Consider the following 25945-nt stretch of genomic DNA (forward strand, 5'->3'; position numbering starts at 1 on the left):
CTGTGCATGTCCACGTTGTGGAACTGTGCTGCCCTGTCTAGGAGTTGGTTAAAGACTGTGACATCAGTGGGTGATGGTTTAGTAGGGTAAGTGGGAACATCTGGGATAGGATGTGTATCATAGGGGTCTGTTGGCTCCTCCCAGGGTTCCTCTGGATCTGGATCTTGAGGAAAGTCATATAGGGGCTGTGGTTCATACTCTGTGTCCCCCTCATCGTCATCGTGGTTAGAAGGTGAGGTAGGTGCAAGTGGTGTGGAGGGCATGATAGGTTGAAAGGGGAGTGAGGGCCTAGTGGGAGAAGTGCCAAAGTCCTTTTTCTTGAGTGGGATAGGTGAATCAGGAGCAAAGTCCAAAGGTCTCTTTTTCCTATGCAGGATGGTAACTTTACCAGTGTCTCGGTTAATGTAAATCTTTGCCTGGTCCTTGGATGGATCTGGGTGGAATAGTTCTTCCTCTACAGTCCTGGGTTTAGGCTTGGACCGTTTAGGGTCGACAGAGGCGGGTTTGTCGACGACCTTTGGTGTTTTACTTGCTTTCTTGGGCTCGACTCGTCGTTTCGGATCGACGGGAACTTTCGGGTCGACACGTTGTTTGTGCTCCGTAGGCTTTTTTGGGTGCGAGCCTTTTCCCGGATCGACGGTCCCCTTGGGATAGACCGGTGTCTTTGGAGCTGTTGCTTTTGGGTCGACAGGTTTGTCCGGCTTCGATGGCTTCGGTACGGCACCGGATGCCGGGTCGACGGTTTTTGGAACCGCAGTCTTGGTCAGGTCGGTGACCTTCTTCGGTTCGACGCCCTTCTGTTGCGTGCCCTTGTTCGGTTCGACCGATTTTTTGGGGTCGACGGATTTTGGCTGATCGGCCTTTGCGGGGTCGACAGTCTTCTTGGGGTCGACAGTCTTCTTTGGCTCGACAGTCCTTGGCTGTGCGGCCTTTTTTTGGAGCGACGCCCTTCGGATCGACGATCTTTGGGTCGGTAACCTTCTTTGGCTCTGGAACCTTCTTCGGGCGATGGTACTGGGCCCTGGGGTTTCTGAAGGTTTCGGAGCCGGGCCGGAAGGCGGGGCTGTCGAAAGTCTTTTTTGATCTTGGCTAAGGCCTGTTGGTGATGCCTCGACCGGAGCCTTTGGCGAGGGGTCAATTGGTGTCGGGGGCAGTGTACTCACGATTTGGCCCGACTGTCGTATTTTGGCAGTTCCTGAATTAGCGTTTAGCTCAGCTATATGATCTTTTCTCTTAACTTGACTAAAATATACGGGGGCCATTTTGAATCCTTTGGCTTCCATTTGTATGAACACGCTGCCTCGTGGTCAGCATGCCCTTTTGTCCTTTCTCGATACCCTTGGTCGTCTACTTTGCCCAGCAACAAGCTATTTTTAGTACTGGTCAAGCGCACATGCGCATTATACATCAACTGGTCATTCTTTAGGAATGTTATCCCAAACTGACCAGTACTACTGGACTCCTCCCACATGCTGGCTGTGTTCCAAAAATTACCTTATATGTACCTAAAATGTGTAAACTTGTAAACGCCTATCTTTTTATTGCTATTAAACTGTATAAAAGAGGTCGTGCACCGATACTCGGTGTGCTACTTCTTGCATTGCCGAAGGGTGCTGTAGGAATGTACCACCACCCCATGGGGTCTTAATAAACCTGTCTTTTGCATTTTCCAGTGTCCGTGCCAACTTCTATACTAAGGTGTTCGAGAGTTTAGCAAAGTATGTAGGCCTGATTGAACCCAACACCACAATTGGCGACCACGAAGGGACTCATCGGCGACTCGGATGCCCGAAGGAGAGGTCGTGACGAAGGATCGGAAACTCGCCATGGAAGCGATCGCTGCCTTTGAGTGACCCGAGTCTTGGCACCCACGGTGTTTCTTCCTTCCTTCTGATCCGACCTTCCAGGTGGCGCCGGTCCTCGACTGAGATTCTGATCTTGGATTGTCGTGTAGTGCCGTTTGGCTGATTCGACTAAAGAACTTGGCAGTTGGACCTTGGACGTTTGAAGGTACTTGGTAAGCTTATGATTGGTAAGGTAGTCTACTGACACTTACTGTGGCTTTTTTGAATTTGAATTTGTTTGAGTTAGCTAACGTTTGGACCTATGAATTTGACGTATATGTGGAGTGCACCTCACATAGGCAGGCATGTAGGGATATTTCTCTGATTTTGCTTTTTGTTTGAGCGGCACACCGTGTATAAAGTATATTAAGTGCCATTTTATGTAGTATCACGTTTTCGTGATATTTTTGACATGCCTGTTCTCAGCACACTCCGAGGGATGTGCTGCCTTGGAAATGGTACCAGAGGGGACTCCAAATCGAGAGATGTATGTAAAATTTGGCATTCCGCCAATAATGTATAGTTCATTGTGGCATAAGTATACCAAAGCCGATCATGAATTGCAATGGCCACTACATGGGTCATTTGATTTACGAAAGGTGCAATATGTGGAGCAGTGTTTGTTTCAGCGTAGGTCTAGGCAGGATATGTTTGATTGTGTGCGTATATGGGAGAAAGAGTTACGTGAACGATTGAAGCGTGAGGAAGCCTTGGCGGAGAAGGTGCAGCGAAGGGCTGCGCGTGACAAAGCTTTACAGCTACAGGAGAAGGAGTTACAGGAACAGAAAGAGAGGGAGATTCGAGAACGTAATTTGCAGATTAATGGGCAATTCCCTATCCGACGTCCTCTTTATCCGGTCCTTACTAATGAAATAGATGATTTTTCGTTATTAGATCGTTGCCCGCCTCCGTATGTTGCACCTACAGCTCCGAATGAGGAATCGGATGAGGAAGATCAGAATACACAGCGTACTAGGTTATCTTCGGATCGAACTGCGGAATTACGTTCGCTTGCACGAAAACTAAATGTTAATACTATAACTGTTTCTGAGATTAGTAAGCATATGGAACAGTGGTCTGATAAGGAGCGATTGTATTTCTTAGATCATTTTGGAGATGAGGTTGTTGACCGATTTAGAAAGTATTCTTCTGAGTTAGAACCTAAGGATATCTCGAAGGGTCGTGATAACTTTCGTAAAGGTCTCTTTATTCTTTCAGATGCGGATGAGTTTTTCAAGCGTTTGGTTCAGCTACGGAATGAGGCGTCGCGGCTACGGGAGTTGGAAAAGACATCGGGTTCACCTATGTCTGGATCGACGGAAATATCCAAAGAATGCTCTATCTTTGGAACAGATAAGAACGCCGCGATTAATGTTAGACCTATGCGGGAAGCTGCGCCTTTGTATGTCCCTCATAAAGGGGATGGCACAGATGACGATAAAACGTCTAAAGACGCGAAGGGTTATTTTATATATAATTGGGTTTATACGCCTTGGAATAGAGCAGATGTTATGGCGCTTAAGAATGCTCTGCCTGATCCCCGTAAAAATCCAGCGGCTTCCTATGAAAGTGTTGAAAGTGCAATTTCTTCGTGTATTATGACACTAGTGGATATTGATCTGATTTTGGGCTGATATTGCCCCCTGATATGTGGAGAGCGATTCGTAAGTTTGATGACCAAACGGTTCTTGGGGCAAGTTGGAAGGATATAGCTCAAGCTGATTTAGACAGGGAACCAGCATGTAAGCCTTGTCAATTAATATTGGAACTCCCAGGGGCTATACTAAACAAATTAAAAACGTTTGTTCCCGCTAAGAAAATTGATTGGACCATGTTGGCCTCTTGTAAACAGAAGATAGATGAATCGGTCTCTGATTTCTTTTCTCGTTTTGAGGAAGCGTTTCATGATTACAGTGGCCAATCATTAACAGAAGATACAGGCAGGCATTTATTTGTTGATAAGTATGTGGCTAATCTCCTACCGGAGATTGCAAAACGATTAAAGGCGAGTGAAAGTTCATGGACCACTGCAACCCCTGCTTCTTTATTGACTATGGCTCAATACTATGAACGACAGGAATTGGAGGCAAAGGAAAGTAGTGATAAGAAAGTGAAGGATTTGAAGACGAAGGTAATGTTGGCTCAGGTCCAGGCTACGAGGGGGAATGATAGGGGTAGACGAGGATCGTATAATAATGCGCCTCCTCCCCGTTCCGACATCTCTGAGGATCAGTGTGCATACTGCAAACAGTTTGGACACTGGGTTTCAGATTGTCCGGTGCTGAGAGAACAGCGTAGTCAGCGTGGTCGAGGAAGTGGAAGGTCTAGAAATAATTATGGGAGATCGAGAGGTGGAGCGAATGACCGTGGAAGGAGTGAAATGAGGGGTCGTGGACAGACAGATTATAACACGTTCGATCGACGAAATCAATACCAGATAAATGAGGGTGACTCGCCTGAGTCACGTGACGAGCGTCATGCATAGGGTTGCGTAGGATGGGGTGTGGAATCAGTTGAAGTACCAGTTGATCAAAGGGGTCCATATATAGAAGCACATGTCTTGGGTTCTACTGATCAGTTTCTGGTAGATACAGGAGCTACTCGTAGCGCTTTGTCCAAACACTTGGTTCCAAGGGCTCCCCTGTCTGGCGAGGTAATTACAGCTATAGGGTTCGATGGAACACCTACTTCTAGCCCATTGTCTCAACCTGTTACATTTTATGTTGATAAATTTGCTGCCCCATGTCCATTTTTGCTGTCCCCAAACACACCAGATAACATTATGGGGCTCGATATGTTAAAACATTTTCGAGCTACTATTCGTTGTGCTCCGGAAGGAGTACGGGTCGTGTTAAATGAAAATTATCCAGAAATTGAGCGAGTGTGTCTTCTCCAAGAATCGGGAGTATTAGCCTCCCTGCCAAAAACGTTGTGGGCCACTTCTGATACTGATGTAGGACAGATGATTATTCCTCCAGTGCGTATTACTGTAAAGGAGGGCGTATCTCTGCCCCGTGTCCCACAATACAAGATATCTAGGGAGGGCGAAATTGCATTGATACACATTGTAAATGATTTGATTACGGCAGGGGTGGTTGAGGAAGTTCCCTATAATGTTTGTAACAGCCCAATTCTTCCGATTCTTAAGAGAGATACAGATACTAAGGTTTATCGTTTTATTATCGATTTGAGGGGAATTAACAAGATAGTAGTGCCTCAGTACCCGGTGGTATCTGACATCACCACGTTGTTTACGTTGGTTCCACCGACGGCAACTACATTTACAGTTATCGACCCAAAAAATGCATTTTTCTCGATTCCTGTACATCCTGACAGTCGATATCTTTTTGGTTTTACATTAAATAACAAATCGTATAGATTTTGTCGAGTTCAAGGTTATACAGAAAGTCCTAGCATTTATAGTCAGGCTTTAAAAAGACAGCTTGATTCTTTTGAATTACAGGCTGGGGTGGCTCTTATTCAGTACGTGGATGACATTTTACTCGCAGCAGACACACAGGAACAATGTGAGGAGAGTACTTTTTCTTTGCTTTCCTTCCTTGCTAAAAACAATCATAAGGTTTCGAAGAAAAAGTTACAATACTGTAGACCTAAGGTGACCTACCTCGATCATCTTTTGTCTAAGGAGGGCCGTGCATTAACACCAGACCGAATTCAAGCAGTTTTAGACACACCAGTCCCCCGTACTCAGAAAGATGTTCGTGCCTTCATAGGTCTGACGTCTTTTTGTAGGCAATGGATATTGAGATTTTCTCACATTGCTAAACCATTGCTAGCATTGTTGTCCAAAGATACACCGATTCCCATTGAATGGACAGATGAATGTCAGAATGGTTTTGAGCAATTGAGGCAAGCTCTTTGTTCTGCACCAGTGTTAGGTACACCAGATTACATGAAGATTTTTACATTGTACGTACATGAGAAAGATGGGTGCGCATTATCAGTCTTAGTGCAGATGCACGGAGACAAACAGAGACCCTGTGCATACTTCTCGGCAGTACTCGACCCTGTGGCTCGAGGATTGCCTGGATGTTTTCGAGCAGTTGCAGCGACAGCAGTAGCTATACGGCAAAGTGAGTGGATAGTTTTGTCACACAAATTGTTGGTGTTAGTCCCCCATGCGGTAGATGCTTTGTTGAATCAAACGAAAACACAGCATCTAACTAGTGCACGCCTAACAGGATATGAGCTGACGTTGTTGGCGCCACATATCACACTAAGACGATGTGCTACACTGAACCCCGCTACTTTATTGCCCTATCCTGTTGCTGAGACCCAGAAGGAAGAACAACATGACTGTGTTTTTCTGACTGAGGAACAGACAAAGGGTCGTATCGATTTACAGGATACACCATTTCCAGATGTAGATGGGGAACTGTGGGTTGATGGATCATGTGTGAAATTACCAGATGGAACAACTTCTGCAGCCTATGCGATCACGACACTTAAAACAGTGGTAGAAACAGCACGAATACCCCAGAAATCGGCCCAAGCAGCAGAATTGATAGCCTTAACGAAAGCATGTGAGTTAAGTGCTGGACTATGTGTGAACATCTACACGGATAGTCGCTACGCTTTTGGAGTAGTGCATGATTTTGGCCTACTCTGGAAAGAACGAGGGTTCTTGACTTCACATGGAGTGCATATCATGCATGGAGAATTGGTACGTGATCTCCTGAATGCACTATTATGTCCAGAGAAGGTAGCGATAGTGAAATGCAGTGCACACAAAAAGGTGACAGATAAAATAGGACAAGGAAATGCTTTTGCAGATCGCATTGCGAGAGAGACTGCTATGCTACAAAATAACTCTCCCATGTATGTGGTGAAATCACAAGCTGAGCGATGGCACGATGCTAGAGAAGAAATATTAGACATACAGAGATCAGCATCTGAAGCAGAACTTGTGAGATGGGCCACTGAAGGAGTGCTGGATGATGAGGGTTGTTGACGTAGTAAAGATATGGAAAGATGGAAATTACCTACGGCCTATTTACAAACAATGGTTCAAATGACACATGGGCTGGCACATGTTGGAGCTCTTGCAATTACTAAATTGCTTACACGGGTTTGGGAAAATCATGAGATTGCTAGTACGGCCAAGAGAGTGGTTCAGACCTGTCTGATATGTTTACAGCACAATCCTGGACAAGGGACTTATACTCCCAGAGGAGGGTTTGTTCCACCTACTGCACCATTCGAAGTACTGCAAATGGATTACATCCAGCTGGAACGCTGTAATAACCTCAAGTATATCTTAGTGGTGGTGTGTGCCTTCAGCAAATGGATTGAGGCTTACCCCACGAAAGATAATACAGCATTGACAACGGCTAAGGTGTTACTCAAAGAGTACTTCCCGCGCTATGGTGTTTGTAATAATAAATAATCCACATTTGTAAAGCGCACAATCACCCGTAAGGGTCTCTAGGCGCTGGGGGCCGTCGGGAAGATTAAGCGAGCTATTGCCCAGAGTCACATGGTGCTGGGCTAACCTGCCGCCGGAACCGGGGATCGAACCCTGATCCCCAGATTCCAACGTCAGTCGCCCTGGCCGCGGCGCCACACCTCTCCCGTAAGTGTAAGTTTATGTGGAATGATAATGGTCCTCATTTCATTGGGAAAGTAGTGGAGTACGTCCTGAAAGGATTGGGAATCAAGCAAAGATTCCATGCTGTCTTTCACCCACAATCAGCAGGTTTGGTAGAAAGGTATAATGCAATTCTGAAGCTGAAGCTAGCAAAGATCGTGGCATCCACATCTTTGAAATGGCCGGACGCTTTGCCTTTGGCATTGCTGTCTATTCGATCAGTGCCACATTCCCGATCTGGCCTCACACCCTATGAAGTGGTGTTTGGAAGGCCGATGAATATTTGGGGAGTTCCTAAGCCTCGTTTGATACATGATGTGCCTTGCATAATGATGAACGATTATTTGGCACGATTAACAAATGATTTACTTTCTATTCATCAACAGGTTCGAGAAGCGCTTCCCGATAACTCCACTGGAGAGGCTCACGATCTCCGTCCTGGTGACCATGTTATGATTAAGGTATTTGAGAGAACAAGCAGCCTGGAACCGAGGTGACGTGGCCCAGAACAAGTGCTGCTAGCAACACGGACGGCTGTGCGCGTCACGAACAAGAAACGGTGGATACATTCGACGCACTGCCTACGTGTCTCTCCGGACCTGGTGAGCCCTGTGGTGTTATCTGACTACAGAGATATTCTGGATGCAGAAAAGAGCCCAGCTGTTAACGAACTGGAGGGAGCCTTCCCGGACCACACTGTTTCTGATGGAGTGAAGTACAATCTACGTCCTAGGAAATAATTTTTCTAGCATTTTTGAAACTGGTTAGTTACCGTTCTGAGGTTTGTGAAACGGAAGCCGGGAATATCAAGGGGGGGGATCAGTTCTGTCCAGTGTAGCGACACCCGTCTTGAATCTCGGAGAAAAAAACCAACGGCAGCCTCAGTCCAGAACTACCTTTTTATTTTTTAGTTTTGCTTCTGAAGAATTTTGTTTCGTGAACTATGGCACCTCCTCCGACAAGAAAGGGGAGAATCTTTGGTGCTGTACTGTTTGCTTTGACTATAGTGGTAATAGCAGTAATAGCTTGGACTATAGAACAATTGTTTCCTGCACGAGAACATTTACTGCCTACCACTCCAAGCCCATCTGAGCATTTCCATTTTACTTTGCCTTATCATGAAGAGAGACATAGACAGACTTATTTGAATAACAGTTTCATTCAGATTTTGCATCACACTCATAACATGACCAACATGTCCAATTGTTGGGTATGTGGAATGTTGCCTGGACATCAGAAAAGGGGAGGAACTCCATTCATTCCTCTCCCGTTTTCTCATAATGGTTCCTGCAATGCTTGGTACACTCTTCTTTTCACTTTACGATGGCCAACGAAAGGTGGACTACTTTTTTCGGTTAAATAAAATATGCTTCAATGACAAAGATGGCTATCCACAAGCTGAAGGAACTAAATTTGAATGGGAAGAATACCGTCCGGACAATGTACCTATACCTCGTATTTTTACAAATCAAAGATTCATAAATGTATCGACCTCTCATGTGATAACTGTTATTGATACGAAAGCAGATCTTTGTATTCGAAATAAAGGTACAATCCCTGTAGGCCGCAGCGAATGTAATATCACGCTTACATTTGATACACCAAATGGAATTGCATTCGTAGCATCACGTAATACATATTTTATTTGTGGAAATAAGGGATATCATCGTCTTCCAATTGGATGGTTAGGAGCTTGTTACATATCTTTTGTATTACCGCCTGTATTCATTGCCCCACCTATGTATCATAATGATTATGTATTGTATCATGATTTTGTACTAAATAGGGTTAAAAGAACATTAGATATCGATGGAGTAGACCAGACCGATACCTCTTTACAGCAATATGTAGATTTCAATTTAGGATTATTTTCATTTGTAGGAGCTGCATTAAACAGTAGAAAGATAAGACGACTTACACGTGTTGTGGAAGCAGTTGCTAATGAAACTGCCTCTGCTTTGGGAAACATAACTGAAGAATTGCAGATTACTAGAATTGTAACGCTCCAGAATAGGATGGTTCTAGACGTGATACTAGCTGATCGTGGAGGTGCATGCCGCATTATCGGTAGTAGTTGCTGTGTGTACGTGCCAGATAATTCACCTTCCGTGTATGATGCTATTACTAAGCTGCATAAAATAGCTGCTGAGATTCACCCAGAGAATGGAACATGGACCTTTTCTAGTTGGTTCTGGACTCTACTTAGTACATGGGGTTGGAAGCTATTAACTATTCTATGTATTATTATCGGAGTACTGTTTTCCCTGTGTCTATGTATTCAATGTGGTCCTACCTTATGCTCTGTATGTATCACAGCTTGTATTCCGTCCAAACGAGCTATTATTAAGCAAGAGAAACTAATTAATGATGAAATGATGAAGATAATGGCCATCAATATTGATGATTAATACCCTGATTACTTCAGTTATGAGGTAGCTTTTGCTAAACGCTAAAAGGGCCGTCTGTCGTATTTTGGCAGTTCCTGAATTAGCGTTTAGCTCAGCTATATGATCTTTTCTCTTAACTTGACTAAAATATACAGGGGCCATTTTGAATCCTTTGGCTTCCATTTGTATGAACACGCTGCCTCGTGGTCAGCATGCCCTTTTTTCCTTTCTCGATACCCTTGGTCGTCTACTTTGCCCAGCAACAAGCTATTTTTAGTACTGGTCAAGCGCACATGCGCATTATACATCAACTGGTCATTCTTTAGGAATGTTATCCCAAACTGACCAGTACTACTGGACTCCTCCCACATGCTGGCTGTGTTCCAAAAATGACCTTATATGTACCTAAAATGTGTAAACTTGTAAACGCCTATCTTTTTATTGCTAATAAACTGTATAAAAGAGGTCGTGCACCGATACTCGGTGTGCTACTTCTTGCATTGCCGAAGGGTGCTGTAGGAATGTACCACCACCCCATGGGGTCTTAATAAACCTGTCTTTTGCATTTTCAGTGTCCGTGCCAACTTCTATACTAAGGTGTTCGAGAGTTTAGCAAAGTATGTAGGCCTGATTGAACCCAACACCACACGACGGTAGTTCGTCGTCTGAGTAGTCCTCGACTGTGACGATCTCTAGGTCTGAGTCTTGAGCGTCGACTAGCTCTTTGTCATCATCGAAGATGTTGTCCGGTTCCGGTGCCCGTCGCTGCATGTCTTGCCTGGCGGCCCTTCGGATCCGTATAGTCTTTTTCGATCGGAACTGGGCGCAGGCCGGGCAGGTTTCTTCCCTATGGTCTGGGGAAAGGCACTTGTTGCATGTCTATCAGTATGGGGGAACTTCGAATTGCATTGGGGGCACCTTTTGAAAAGGCTTCTTCCATCGACGGTCATCTCACGTGGCGTCGAAAAGGCCCAGCGGCCACGACCGATTCGAGATGGAAAGTTGTATAGAGTAGAGAGGTACTGAACGGAACAATACCGACGAAGTCGAAGGCCTTTTGGCCTTTAGAAAATGTTTGTTTCGATTCCGAGGTGGAGTATAGGAGTTTGCATCCGAACCCAATGGCGGAAAAAAACAATCAGAGCATGGAAAGGATGCCCATGCGCACTGTAGTCCAGGGGAGGAGTCACCTACCTCGTGATACTTCGAAGACTCTTCCAGGACAACAAAGTGCAATCATTCGGACCCAACACTAGGCGGCGATCTATGCACAGATATGAATTCAGCAGCCCACATGCCTCGAACATAGAGTATACAAGACAGGACCGCAGCAGCAGTGGGCGCACGAGTGTCCTAACTCAGCCATATAGAGTATACAAGACAGGACCGCAGCAGTGGGCGCACGAGTGTCCTAACTCAACCATATAGAGTAGATAAGACAGGACCAGCAGCAGTGGGCTCACAAGTGTCTAAACTCAACCATATAGAGTATACAAGACAGGACCGCAGCAGCAGTGGGCCCACTAGTGTCCTAACTCAGCCATATAGAGTATACAAGACAGGGCAGGGTCAGGAAATGGTGCACTTACACTCCTCCTGGCTTGGCGAAGGTACATTCAGGTCTGTGGAGAGGGGAGGTGGGGAGCCCACATTCTGCGTGCTTAAAGAGGTATTGCTGTTGTCACTGTTTATCTCCCCTGGAAAAAGGTCTGACTGGCTGCTGCTCGTGCTGGGGGTGGAGTCCTCGTCCGGCTGTTTCTTCTGGAAGTCTGTTACAAAACAAAAAACAGGTTCACAATGAGAGCACTGTCCATAGCTGGCTGCGAATTGGTCTTATTCTATGGAATCATTGCAATTAGAGGGGGTGAAGTCATACATGGCCTGCTTACTTTTAAATTCTGAATAAGAGTAATACCAGAAGGTGTCTTGGCCCCAGGAGTCAACAAGCATTGGCAACATTAATAGGTTTCACATTTTGAACCTACTGACTTTTCGAATGCTGTTTAGATCTGTCAATAAAAGAGCAAATAAATGTGTGCGAAAGCACTTTTGATGTAGAGGAGTGCCCAGCAGCAAATGCCCTCTGCCGGGATCTCAAAATAAATAAACAAATAAAGTGTATAAAAAATTGGAATGCTTGGAAGGTGTTAGGAGTCACAGGAGCAGTTGGGAAGAAGCAATGAGGTGGAGGATACAAATAAATCTGGCTGCGGAGAAGCAAAAAAGCAGCAAATGAGGAAGATGGTATCCTGGAGAAATCAGGGGAGAAGAAGCACACAGGGGAATGAGCAACATGGAGAGCGCAAGAGAGGCAGCGGATGTTTGGGAGAGGGAAGCATGGTGCGAGGGAGAAGGCAGCATGGTGCGAGGGAGAAGGCAGCATTGTGCGCGCAAGAGAGGCAGCGGATATTTGGGAGAAGGAGCAAGGCACGAGGAAGAGAGCAACATGGAGAGACCAAGAGAGGCAGCGGGTATTTGGGACAAGGAGCATGGCACGAGGAAGAGAGCAACATGGAGAGTGCAAGAGAGACAGCGGATGTTTGGGAGAGGGAAGCATTGCATGAGGGCGAGAGCAACATGGAGAACGCAAGAGAGGCAGCGGATTCTTGGGAGAGGGAAGCATGGCACGAGGGAGAGAGCAACATGGAGAGCCCAAGAGAGGCAGCGGATGATTGGGAGAGGGAAACATGGGGAGAGGGAAACATGGAACGAGGGAGAGCAACATGGAGAGCGCAAGCGGCAGCGGATGTTTGTGAGGGAAGCACGGCACGAGGGAGAGATCAACATGGAGAGCGCAAGAGAGACAGCGGATGTTTGGGAGAGGGAAGCATGGCACGAGGGAGAGAGCAACATGGAGAGCGCAAGAGAGACAGCGGATGTTTGGGAGAGGGAAGCATGGAACGAGGTATAGCTAAAAAGCACAAGAACTAGAATGAGTGCTGAAAGAAAATAAATACTACGGTCCCTGAAAGGGAGGTCTGGAAAGATGCAAGTCATCCAACGAAAAGGATGGTAAGGAGGCCATGCTCCTCAGACAGGGCAAATGAGAAAACGAAGGTGAGCCACGGAAAGAAACAAAATGAGAGTGACAAGCTTTTGCCGTCAAGTAGGCAAAACCTACAAATAGCGGGGTCTATAAAGCTCCTGTTACTTGTAAGTGCTACAATTGAGTGATAGTTATTAAGTAATTAATTTTTTAGACTTAAAAAGATTTACGAACCCCCCTCCAATTGCTGCGATTGTTGCTAGGAGTCAAGAAACAATTTAGTCAGTAACATGCACTACTTATATGACTGATAGTTATGTTAATCGAGCAACAATATAGTTTATTAGACCGCGAACAAGTGAGTGTTATAGCAATTAGCTAAATTACTTCAAACACTCCTAAATGTAACACTTAAACTAAATGATCTTAGTGAAGTAACCCAGTTTTCGTAGGGTCGCACAACTTAGCTAACTGAGGAAATCAGGATTTGCCTCATGGTTCCAGGAATACAGTCTACTATTTATTCAATGAACATGTTCTTCTCTTTATATAAACACCAACAAAGTATGGTTTGAGGTCAATTGGTTTCAGAAGCGTAATTAGTATACTGTGTGCAAAAGAGATTTATAAATTACGCTCCATTGGAACCCAACTTGGCATTATAAAAAATATTTAATGGGAAAGTCTAGTAAAATGCAATCCCAAAAGAAGGAAAGCATAGGTCAAGTTTAACAGTTGCCAAATACAAGGCCAGCCAGCAAAATAAATAATTAAATATGGATGTGTTTTATTTTTAGCTGTACGTACAGCATGGATGGGAGCGCTGTATGTCAAATTCACAGGCATCCCATTTAGGAGAAACCAGCAACATAATGAAGGCAAATAAATGGATCAACAATAACAAATGAGCATTTCCAATGCCAATAGGTTGGATTTTTGATAGGGATAGTGTTTTGTAATACTATTTTTGTTATCTTTAAAGGTTTTTATAGCATAACAAGTTAGGATAGTCAATATACTACACTTGCCATTGAGGCCTGTCAATCATGAGCACTAAGAGGTCCATCACAGAGTTGGTGGGGGGGGGGGCCGGAAGACCATTGCAACATACAAAGAATCTTTACATGCATAAGACAAAGGAACAATGAATCCCAATTAAACCTATTCAGGGCAATGACACTCAGGGTTTTGCAGGATATACCATGTGAGTCAATCTGGTGATCCATTTGCCTGTGGGGTTTAAGTTGTTGCAGGAGGAATAATCCTTGGGAAAAGGATGTAGTCTTACGGCTAGCGAGGTCGACCTCGAAGCTGTGGAACCGGGTTTGAGTCTCAGCAACGATGCTCAACATCCTGGGATTCTGGGGAAATCACTTAATCTCCTCGTGCCTAACAAAAATGAATGTGTCCATCTGTAATGAAACTGGTGCTCATGTAAAGCGCTCGGATACCTGATGTCTCGGTTCTAGTTCGCGCTATATAAAACTCTAAAAAAATGTTTTTTTTAAATCTGTTGGGATGGAGGGGAGGGCGAGGGATAATTGCAGGCGGCATCTACTTCCAGTATGTGTCTAGTTATTCGTTGTTCCTGCCAGTATGTTAGGCTACAGAGCCCATTTTTGGCGTTAGGTAGTGCACACCACTAGCGCATCGCCACATGTCTTTCGATAATCGCCAATACCGTATGTAGCACCTCCATCCAGTATCATGACACCAGAGGACATAAACGTACCAAATTGAGGAATACTGCATTTAGACAACTACCACAGGTGCATCTACAATATGCTCTGAGCCCAGGTCTGTGTACCTGTTCTAGGGTGTAGCAAATTCTTAGTATCAATTTAATGGGTATTAGCCTGAGTCTGTAGTTGGACGACAAGGCGCGTGTTTGTGACTAAACGAATTTTCATTGATTGCCAGCTGAAGGTGGCTCCAACTCCATGCTTCATTCGGTCTTTGCACTGAGGATGCAGCACGGTGCATTGACTTGCATGGATGTACAGAGTTGTGAAAATAATCTTGTTGGGGATTCAGTTTTCAGCATGGTCATCAAGATCAGGGAGTTTGGGATATGCCTTTCTATACGCCATCTTGAGCCAGAAATACAAGAATATGTCCAGAGGTGTGAATTTCTATTGCTCCTATTTGTCCATTGTAGAGGTCTCAACACAAGTAGTTTCTTATATGCAACTGTTTGTGTGCTTTGTAGTTAGTCATGGGCAACAGGGTTTGTAGTACTTTTACAACTTTTTGTGGCTTGCTCCTGTAATCATTTAAAGAAAATCACATAACGATGCAACATCTTGGCCGACAACAACATGGAAGATGGGAGCAGCACCCCTCTGTTGAACAGTCTGCATTAGCAGAGGTCAGGTGTACCCTGATGCAAGGCATACACAGCAAACTACTACATAGGTACTACTGGCAATGGGTTAGTATTCTGATTGCATCTTTAAGAAAGCCTATGTGCACAAACACTTTTACTTTGTAAACGCCAAAGCTGTAGATCCAACATGTAATCATGCCAGTAAAGTAAAACAAAGGGACACATAAGGAAGATTAGTGAAAAGCACTGACTGTATGACCTACCAAGGCAACCAAACAGCACACAATTACTGAACAAAAAGCCAAACTATCAACTACAATTTTGCATTAACAGCAGACTAGATTCACGGAGCATACACTGGCTCTTATTCTAACACAAAACTACTCGATATCCCATCACCAAAACTTAATTCAAACACAAATGTGACAATGTAACCACTCACAAACCGCCATGGCTTTGATGGACAGCTCATCCACCAATGGCAATCCATGAAAAACTCATGAAAAAAAGCTGAAGCAGGCTCATCTAAAGCCCCATCTATCTCTTAATCATTAAACTTTTTTGAAAAGTTGATGACATGGGTCTGACAGACAGCCAAGATTCTCCTTTGCTTCACCTAAAAAGGCTACGGAGTTCTAGAAGTTGAAGGCTTTCAAAGTGACAGAACTGCAAAGTGTATCTGGGTGAACAAAATGTTCAATTTGAACTGGAAGTGAAGTTCAAAAAGGTCACACGCAAAAGTACAGTTTCAAACTTTATTTGGTCCCATGTACAGAAAGCTGGTCTTTATTTAGTAGAAAGCTACTTTATTCCTTTTACACCCGCATTATGGAATTAAGTGAACAGCATGTGGATTGCTGGGCCAAGCAAATGGAAGATATCTGAACGGGCTAGGCTCGAACCAACAGTGAGAATCATGGTATAGTCTTTGTAGCATCCTTGGTCCCTGCATCAGAGGCTACTGACTCAGTGGCATACTAGCTTAAAAACAAAAGCAGGGCAGAGGAAAAATCTATTAGTAGTTTTGAAAATACTTCAGCGGAATTAAGGTGTGAATGTACATTAACTGAAGCCACCTTTAAAATGCAGAAAAGATGCACCAAAAAAAGCTTATATATACAGGATCGATTTTCTGCAGAGTACAACGTTGAGTATGTATGTTCAGTTTTTACTTTGCTTCGACAATCAAAATGTATTTAAAAAAAAAAAAAAATCGAGGCGGGTGGGGCTTGGGCGCTAGAGAGAGTGCCAGTAAGCATAATAGATCAGGGTCGGGCATGGTAGGGGGAGCCAGGTTACATGAGAGCCTCCCAGACAGGCCTGCATGAAGGAGAGTCGAACTTGGTGCATGCCCTGAGTTTCGGCTCTAGCGGTTGGGTCCTGAAGAAGGCCTCCTACGTCTGAACTGCGCAGCGCTCAACACACCAGCACAGCAGAAGGTCCAAGAGAAGGCCTCTTCATACACAGGCCACTCCCAATCCCTGGAAAAGGGACAAAGACCACAACAGGGATTGGGGCCAAGGTTCTTATTATAGACTAGAATCATTTTATCCTGCTATTATCTTTCATCGTTATGTAATGGTGGTCTAAAACATGCATATTCATGTTAACCCCTTCGGGGCTGAAGACGAGCTCAGCTCGTCATGAGCGTAACCTGCCGTGCGCTGATGACGAGCTGAGCTCGTCATGTAACGCGGTAATTTGCAAAACGCAGCGCGAAAACCGCTAGCGCGCATGCGGTTAATAGGGTAGATGATGCAAACTAATGATGACTAGATTAAATAGTTATTATATGGGCTGAGGAGAGGGGCATGTGATGACCTAGTTACAAACAACCCGGTTGCAATATAGAGTATAAGGCATTCGGGGAAGTGAAGTATTTAGGAAGATAAGTGACAGCACATCAATACAGGAAGGGTGACCGATCTAGCAGAACTAGGGCAGTTTACTGCGTCCTAAACATACTGCAAGTTAGAGCGGAGGATGACTACACCAGATATCCTGTCACAAGAGGTTCTACAGATCTTTACATGGATGGTAATGGTTGATCTGAGAGTACATTAACTGACTATTGGTCAGAAGCTAAGCTGTCCTGGCTAGAGGCCCATGAACGGAAGCCTCTTAATGTATTGCGAACCTCCAAGGAGATCTGCGCTGTAATTAAATCCCTTGCTGACGGAACAGTGCCTGGGACGGATGGTTTGAATTTTAAAATTGTATTCTAATCTTCTGACCCGTACCTGATGGCGGTCTTTAGGCGGCGAGATCGAGGCGAGCTTCCTTCATCTCTGAGAGGCCATCATCAAGGTGTACCTAAAGCCGGGCAAATCACTGATCGATTGTGCCTCAGACAGGCCACTATCTTTAGTAAACTTCGATACCAAGATTATAATGGAAATTGTAGCTAATCGTGCACATCCTGATATGAGGGTACTGGTCTCACCAGAGTAATTCAGACTTCTCCCAGGCAGGTCAACGACAGATAATCGTAAAATTCACTGTAATATAGCCCCACAAGTCGATCCAGATCTACCAGTGGTAGCTATACCTGTGGATACCCATAGTGCATTTGACTCTCTTAACCAGGCATACGTGTTCTCTCTCTTGACAAGGACCGAACTAGGGGCTAATATTTTAGGCTTGCTTGTGCTGCTATATTGACACCCCACAGCTTGTACCTGTATAAATGGCCAGCTTTAAGGTGTGACTGAGACCAGTAGGGGGACAAGACCGTGTTGCCCACTCTCCCCTTTCTTTGTGTGCTAGCACAGAACCATTGATTAGCATCATTAAAGAAAACCATACTGACTGAGGCCTGTGAATGCTGGGAAAACTATACGTTGCATCATTTTATGCAGACAATATCCTGCTTTACATGAAGACCAAACACACAAAGCGTCTCCCATAAGAAGAGAGGTTCTACAGTTTGCACAATTTTCAGAGTTACAGATTTGTTTGAGCAAATCACAGGCCATACTCATTATGGCAAATACGCATAACATGCTGCGTGAATTAAAATTCATAGGGCTGAGTTGCGTTGTAAGGGAAAGTTATGGACCAACAGTATAGACGATACAAGACAGGGTGGCAACGTGGCTGCCTGCTCAGGTAACCATTCTAAAAACAGTATTCTTACCCCGGCTACTCGGTTTGTTCATCAACATCCCTGCACCACCGACGGAAGTGTTATTCAAGGAAATGATATCAATCCTGCTGAATTTGGAAACAATTACTTGGGAAGGGAGGGTTTGGGTGCCAAGCCTGTGAGCACCACTACTGGGTTACACAAGCAAAATATGGACATGGGTGAAACCATTACATGTCGCTCCCCGTCACAAGCAATTTACAAGGATAATGCGGCACGCATTCCACTAAATGTGACAATGGTCCAAACTCTCCCCATACCAAGTACAGTGTAATACAATGGCCAATGCTGCATTTGCTGAGCATAAATGGACTCCAATTGTTGGTACGGAGACATTATACTTGTCAAAATTGCATAGTTGGATAACCCAAATCTGACACTCTCTTTGGAGCTAAGGCTAAATAGCAACAGTCATCATTACAACTGAAAGAATTAGGTGACCTGTATGAGGGGAAATAGTCAAGTCAAGTCAAGTCATAACATTTATATAGCGCACTACATACCCAGAGGGTTTCAAGGCGCTTAGGAAGGGGAGTAGGATTATTTGTCAAATATCCACGTTTTAAGCTGCTTTCTGAACGCTAGGTGATTCTGGGTGAGGCGAAGGTAAGCGGGGAGTGAGTTCCATGTTTTGGCAGCCAGGTAAGAGAAGGATCTGCCTCCCATGGTGGTCTTGTTGATGCGAGGTACAGTGGCCAAGGCTTGGCTGGAAGAGCGAAGTTGGCGGGAGGGGGTGTAAAAGGACAGTCGAGAGTTGAGGCACTCTGGTCCGATGTCGTAGAGTGATTTGTGTGCGTGGGTAAGCAGTCGGAAAGTAATCCTCTTATTGACGGGTAGCCAATGGAGGTCTTTAAGGTGACCAGAGATGTGTTCGTTGCGTGGGATGTCTAATATGAGCCTGGCTGAGGCGTTTTGGATTCGTTGTAGTTTCTTCTGGAGTTTTGCGGTAGTACCTGCGTAGAGGGTGTTTCCGTAGTCCAGTCGGCTCGTGACCAGAGCGTGGGTGACTGTTTTCCTTGTTTCGGAGGGGATCCAGCGAAATGTTTTTCTGAGCATGCGAAGAATGTTAAAGCAGGAAGAGGATACGGCGCTGACTTGTCTGTTCATTGAGAGTGAAGAATCCAGGATGACGCCTAGGTTCCGTGCGTGGTCTGTCGGGATGGGTGCTTTCCCGAGGGCTTCCGGCCACCAAGAGTCGTCCCATGCAGAGGGGGATTTACCTAGGATGAGGACTTCTGTTTTGTCTGAGTTCAGTTTCAGACGGCTTTGTTTCATCCATTCGGCGACTTCTTTCATTCCCTCGTGTAGGTTAGTTTTGGCGGTGCTGGGGTCCTTGGTGAGAGATAGGATCAGTTGAGTGTCATCCGCGTAAGAGATGATGTTGAGGTTGTGTTGGCGGGCGATGGCCGCGAGGGGGCTCATGTATACGTTGAAGAGGGTGGGACTGAGTGAGGATCCTTGTGGTACGCCGCAGATGATTTCTGAGGCCTCGGACTTGAATGGTGGGAGGCGGACTCTCTGGGTTCTTCCGGTGAGGAACGAGGTGATCCATTCCAGTGCCTTTCCTTGGATTCCGATGTTTCTGAGGCGTTGTAAAAGGGTGCTGTGGCAGACTGTGTCGAAGGCTGCAGAGAGGTCGAGGAGGATGAGGGCGACTGTGTCTCCATTGTCCAGTAGAGTTCGAATGTCGTCTGTTGCTGCGATGAGGGCGGTCTCAGTGCTGTGTTTGGCTCGGAAGCCAGATTGTGAGGGGTCGAGTGATTTGTTGGCTTCGAGGAAGGCGGCGAGCTGGTTGTTGACAGCTTTCTCGATGACTTTGGCCGGGAATGGAAGAAGCGAGATGGGGCGGTAGTTTTTGAGTTCGGTGGGGTCTGCTGTTGGTTTTTTCAGAAGGGCGGTGAGTTCAGCGTGTTTCCTGTTGTATTCTGTCATTTTTGCAAATCTTTGCCGCTGAATAATGTTGAAGCACAGTGAAGTACATTGGTTTGCCTAAGATAACCGGCTTGAACCCAGTTTTCGTAGTTTCACATTGTGCTATTTAGAAACTTAATGGAGCTCTCTCTTTTCCTTTAACACCAAAGGACAAAGCTAAGTAAGTGTTCAATAATTTCTTGACCTTAATAATACTTTTTATTCAATGAATACAAGTTATCCGGATAACTCAATCTGCCTTGACGTAGTCTTAGAAAAGTTAAAGTGTCTTCCTTGAACAACATCAAGTACAAGGGAAGGCGGAAGACTATGTTAATATCACTACCTTCCCCCTGACACACGGAAAAGAACAAGGACTGCTTATTACTGGTCTTACTGAAGTGAGACACTTTCACATTTGCACTTCAGCTCAGATGCAAGAACATTGTGAAACATTGTGTCTGTGTTACTTGGCTGAACTCTCTTTTGGGCCGCCTGGCCATATGAGACTAAGGCCGAGCCTGAGCCGGGCTCGCCCCTTGCATGGCTTGCCTAGCTCCAAGCGTAACCGGTCATGGTGATGCACCTAGAACAGATACTGGGTCCCGGACTGAGGCAAGAGAGCAGGAAAATACTAAAGAAAGACCTCAGCCTCACTCAGGAGGTTTTGTGTAATGCAAGGGCAGCCAGAGGCATGCAGGGCCAGCGCTGGAAGTTTAGTAGAAGATGGCTGCCACATTTTAGAAAGGGGCCGGACCATACCAGCTGCAGTAAGCAGCATTAGATTGAGGGTGTGAGCCAGGCATTGTCTGTTATTTGGCAGGAGTAGGACATAAAATGCACCAGAAGAATCCCCAAGGGTGGCTTACTTGCCAGTCTAGGTCTATGTAGATTGCTTGTAAAGTGCAACTGTTACTCCAAGGAGTGCCTCAGCGCTACTGCAGAAAGAGCAATCAGCAGGGGGGAAAGGAGGGAAGAGCCGAGGGACAGGAAAATAGCTTGGTCTTAAGTTTTTTTCTATCAATCAGATATTTGGGCAGGCCTGTGTAGAGCCCGGTCCCATTGTCCAGCCGTCATGTTATCAAGGATTGAATAACTTGTTGTCTAGCCGTAAAGGACAGGAGAAACAGGAACTTCCACAGCAAGCGAAGTAGGGCAAAACAAGTACCCACCACCGAATTAACTTGGGCGTGAACTAGCAGTTGTCCATCAAATTTGAAGCCCAAGTTGTTCACTGCCAGATTTAGGGCCAGCTGGAGGAGGGGGGGGGGGGGGGGGGGGAACTGATGGCCAAAAGGACTGCCACAATAGCTCGGCATCTACACCGAAAAAGAGGAGCACGGTCTTCCTAGCATTACATTTACGTTGATTCAGGGATAGCCACCTAGACACCGCCGCAAGGCAGTTGCAGGTTTTGTCGCCTGGGAATGCCTCGCTATTCTTCCAGGGGAAAAGCAGTTGGGTATCATCCGCATATGACGCGATTTTAGCCCCTAAAGATTCTGCCATGGCAGCCAAGAGAGTGAGATAAACAGTAAATAGAGTCAGTCTCAGGGCTGAGCCTTGTGGAACTCCCACCCCAAGAGGGGTGGCACCCCACCTCTTGTCGGCTCTCCTCCAGAAAAGATGCAAGCCACTTCCAGATCTGCCCTCCTAATTCCCATTTAGTAGAGAGGGGCTTAAAGGATGTGGTGAAAGATCGTATTGAACACAGCCGATAGGTCAAACAGAACCAGCAGCGGCTTGTCACCCACTTCCGGGCTGAGTCGGATGGAATTGACATCCTCCAAAAGAGCGGTCTCAATACTGTAGTTAGGGCGAAACCAAGATTGACTAGCATATAGCAGGTTATTGTTTTCTAGGTAAGGGGATATCTGTTAATTAACATGTTTCTGCAACATTTTTTAAAAAGCTGGGAGGAGAGAAATCGGTCTATAACTGGTTGGATCAGTGGGGTCTGCCTGCGTTCTTTGTAGAAGCGGTACAATTTTCGGATGTTTCAATTTTTATGGCACAGTAGCTGAAGAGAGGGAGGTGTTAAGTAGGTGATTCACCAATGAGTCAATTGCCTCTGCCCCGCGGGATAGAATGAAAGAGGGACCCATATCCGAGGGGGAACCTGATTTGAGAGGACTTAGATCTAGAAGTGAGTCTTCCAAGGGGATGGGAGAAAAGAAATCAAGGAAGCTAGCTTTATCTTTTATGCTAGAGACTGATGGATCAAGATCTGGACTAAACACTACCATATTATTGTTCTCGTTGCGGGCTGCTACCTCTGTGCTATTGCCCAAAGTGCCACCTTCAGCTCTACAAGGCGGAAGGCTGGCTTGGATAGTAGCTAATTTCTCAAGAAATAAAATAGCAAGTTATTCACATCATTTCTGGGAGGGGATTTTATGGTTGGTACCCACTTCCAGTGAGGTAAGAAACTTGACAGTTTTCCCTGGAATGGTTTCCCGCATTTAAGATTTTGGCCTTGAAATAGAGTTCTTTTGCTAATTTGATTTCTTTATGATAATTCCCTAGCGCTACTTTGTATTCTGCTTTTGGGCAGTAGGTCCCCTTCCATTGCCTCTCTTTACGTCTATATTCTAACTTTGTTATTTTAAGGGAATGAATGTACCAAGGACTGGACGATTTGGTGCGGCCCGGCTGCATCCTTCTTTCTGGAGCTAAAGCTTGGATAGAGGACTCAATGCAGATATCGATCAGGCTAACATCCTCATTAGCTTTGCCGGAAAGAGAGGCTATACCCTCATCTAGCCTACTGGAGAGAGCTTCAGGTTGACGTTTATGAAAGGCTCTTATCGTACTAGATAAGTTGCCTTTATTAATAGGAGGGCCACTGAGAAATGCCCATCTGAACCTGAGCATGTAGTGACTGGACCAGACCAGAGAGATAGGATGCAGGATGAAAAGAGGGTGCAGGTGGTCAGGGATGAGGGCGAGGGGCCTTGACATCCGGAGCTAAGGTTACATCTCGAACACGGTCTTCACCTGTACTAACCTACTCCTGAGCACCTCAAACTGTCCCTAAAAGAGTCATGCTGGTGCATTGCACATCTCATACATACAACATTACGTACATGTCCTCCACATTCACTTTATGTCTGCGTACATATTCAACAAGAACAGGTCGATCAAATATATTACCCATGTTGCAAACGATTAACTCTGTAATGCTGAAGAAAGCTACGGAGACCGGTCTTCATCAAGCCGTCATTTCAGCAGTTTTGCGTGCATACTAAGAGCAGTAGTCTCAGTGAAACAGCAGGAACCTCAGTAAAACAAAAAGCATTGGCAATGCCAAGCTGTTCCGCTTACCTTTACAAGCGAGACTAACTGGCATTGCCAATACTTGCTTATAGTAGTCTTCAATGTCTATCAAGATCTAGGTTTAATCACCCATATTTCTGCTGCTGTTTCTCCAGTGACCACCAGGTGGTAATGAAGGGCAACAAACTGGTGCTTAAACGTGGCTGTGTTGGCAATGCGGAGTTCGAAGGAAGGCATATCTTCAGACGACAAACCCAAATATCACCTGTGGATGGGTCAAATATAGGAAGAGAGGAAAGCAACCGAGAGCGACAAGAAAGCCATGCAGTGTTTTTCAAAGTATTGTATACAATGTTGTTTCCTGACAGACCGCAAAAGCAACAAATGGGAGAAAGGCAACTGAGATTGACACGCCAGCCATCCAATCTAGAGCATAAATTGGCTCCGTGAAGTACTGTATACAAGGTGGTCTCCCAACAGCGGACAAAGAACAAAAAAAGGCTTGAGTGCAGAGCAGGGAAGTCACGTGTTCCCTACATGCAACTCTCACCATGTGCAAACTTTTTAGGTCTCGCCTGAGCTAGCGCGCATGCGCTGCTCTTAGAGGCTTCTAGTGAAGGCTTTCAACTCAAGACCACACGCTTGTGCGTATGCTTTTTCTCACTGCTATTGGCCTTTGCGTGCGTCTTTCTAAGAAAGACAGCACGCAATTGGCCAAAGGCGGGTGCATGTTCTGCCTTCTCTCTCCCATGGCCTAGGGCTTGCGATAGCGAGCATCAGTGCCATCTGTTTCCAATTATCGCAGCCTGCGTCTCGCGTTCATTGGAAACAGATGGCGCTGGCCCTGGCTTTTTACAGCGCACGCGCACACCACTCCTAGGCTTGTGTTATTTTGACCTCTATAGCTATTCGCCAGCAGAGAGATTGTATCGGCATTCTTGTTTTAAATGCTGCTGTGTGGACAGAAATATGAGTAACCAGACTTGTCAGTTTGTGTCTGACACGGCCACTTACTGCACCCATGCAAGCCCATTAATTTCAGGTCTATCACTTGAAATGAAGAGAGATACAGAATTACCCCTTCACCTTAGCCTTATAATGATTGTATGCGGACATCCTAAATATGAAAGTAAGCCAAATGATCTTTGGCATCCCTCGGATGATTTGCTACACTCTTGCACGCCTGGTGTCTGTCTCTTGACATGGGATACTGGTTAACACTTCTTGCAAAGCTTGTACTGAATGTTTCCGGACATGTCCCAAAGTGAACGTGTAACTACACAGTGGGGCACACACAGCGTTGAAAACGCTTTTCTAAACTGGCAGTTGCTACTGTGCAGACAATTTATTTTCAATGTGTTTTCATTTTTGCTCAGAGGACCGAGCTACGAATTACAAAAATTATTCTGTAAATGCAGGCAAGTATTCACAGATGTCCTGTCAATGCAGGGGTGTTAGACCAGTACTTTGCCAACACAGCCCAGTGTGACACAATACAGCTTACTGACACCACTCGTACGTTCTCAGTTCTTGCAAAAACTTTTCACATTCATGGGTGTTACAGCAGTGTTAGACGGGCATTTACTGTCTGATGTGGTCACGAGCTGACGGTCATTTTGCGGTCTTCATTTCTGGTGCAGTGGTTGAGAAATGAAAAAGTTCCTGGCAATTGAGAATGTAAATTCAGAATCCATTAAGGACACAGACGTGAGGACTATGATTTTCTTTCTTCAGCTTTATTGCTCAGCAGCAACAAAGATAACATTCACAATAAACTAGTTTTCCACACTCTTATTGGAAAAGAACTATCAGACGTGTGTGACATCATCAATGTCTGTGTACGTTCGGAAACACTCAAGAGCCCTCCATACTTACCTCTATCCTTGCAGTGAAAACCAACACTATTTGTCCCTAATATTAAAGCTATTTCCATCCACTTGTTCCTATCTGATCCTGCAATAGAATAAATTCACTTACATCATTCAAATTAATCCTGCACTTATTTTACCTATGGACTAGGCACCTCTGAACATAATTTTCAACATTAAGTAGCATAATATTAAATTCAGCAGTACTGGCTTGAAATGGAACTTTTCAAAAGGGGGATTTCGTCAACCATTCTGCTTTGGCTGCCCCAGCCTACCACCACTTATAAAAGCTTTGGATGTCATCACCCCTTACATAGGATGCTATTGCCCCTTTCATAGGATGCCTGTCAAATCTGACCATGTCAATTCCTGCCGGATCTTAGCCGCTGATGAGATCTACATTCTAGACTGTTGTTTTTTGCCTGCTATGCCACCTCATACAGGAGACCACGATATGCAAATCAGCCCTGGTCCAGCTCCATTAGCAGCAGTCTAGAATTCATCTCAAGCCTTAGCCACTGGTAAGATCTGCATTAAAGTCCAATGTGTTTGCCTGCTATGCCACCTTATACAACAGACAGCAATATGCAATCC

At 45.2% G+C, this 25945-nt stretch overlaps 1 protein-coding gene across 1 annotated transcript in view; it reads right to left on the bottom strand.

The window, feature by feature from the left end:
• The window catches only part of ZFAND3 (zinc finger AN1-type containing 3), a 617257-nt gene that overhangs the window by 182491 nt on the left and 408821 nt on the right, over window positions 1-25945 (bottom strand). The window contains exon 3 of the mRNA XM_078647365.1: window positions 11429-11608. Within this exon, the coding sequence (XP_078503491.1) occupies window positions 11429-11608 (180 nt within the window). The remainder of the gene's footprint in view (window positions 1-11428; window positions 11609-25945) is intronic.

Source organism: Lissotriton helveticus, chromosome 6 (assembly GCF_964261635.1).
Source record: "Lissotriton helveticus chromosome 6, aLisHel1.1, whole genome shotgun sequence".
Lineage (NCBI taxonomy): Eukaryota > Metazoa > Chordata > Amphibia > Caudata > Salamandridae > Lissotriton > Lissotriton helveticus.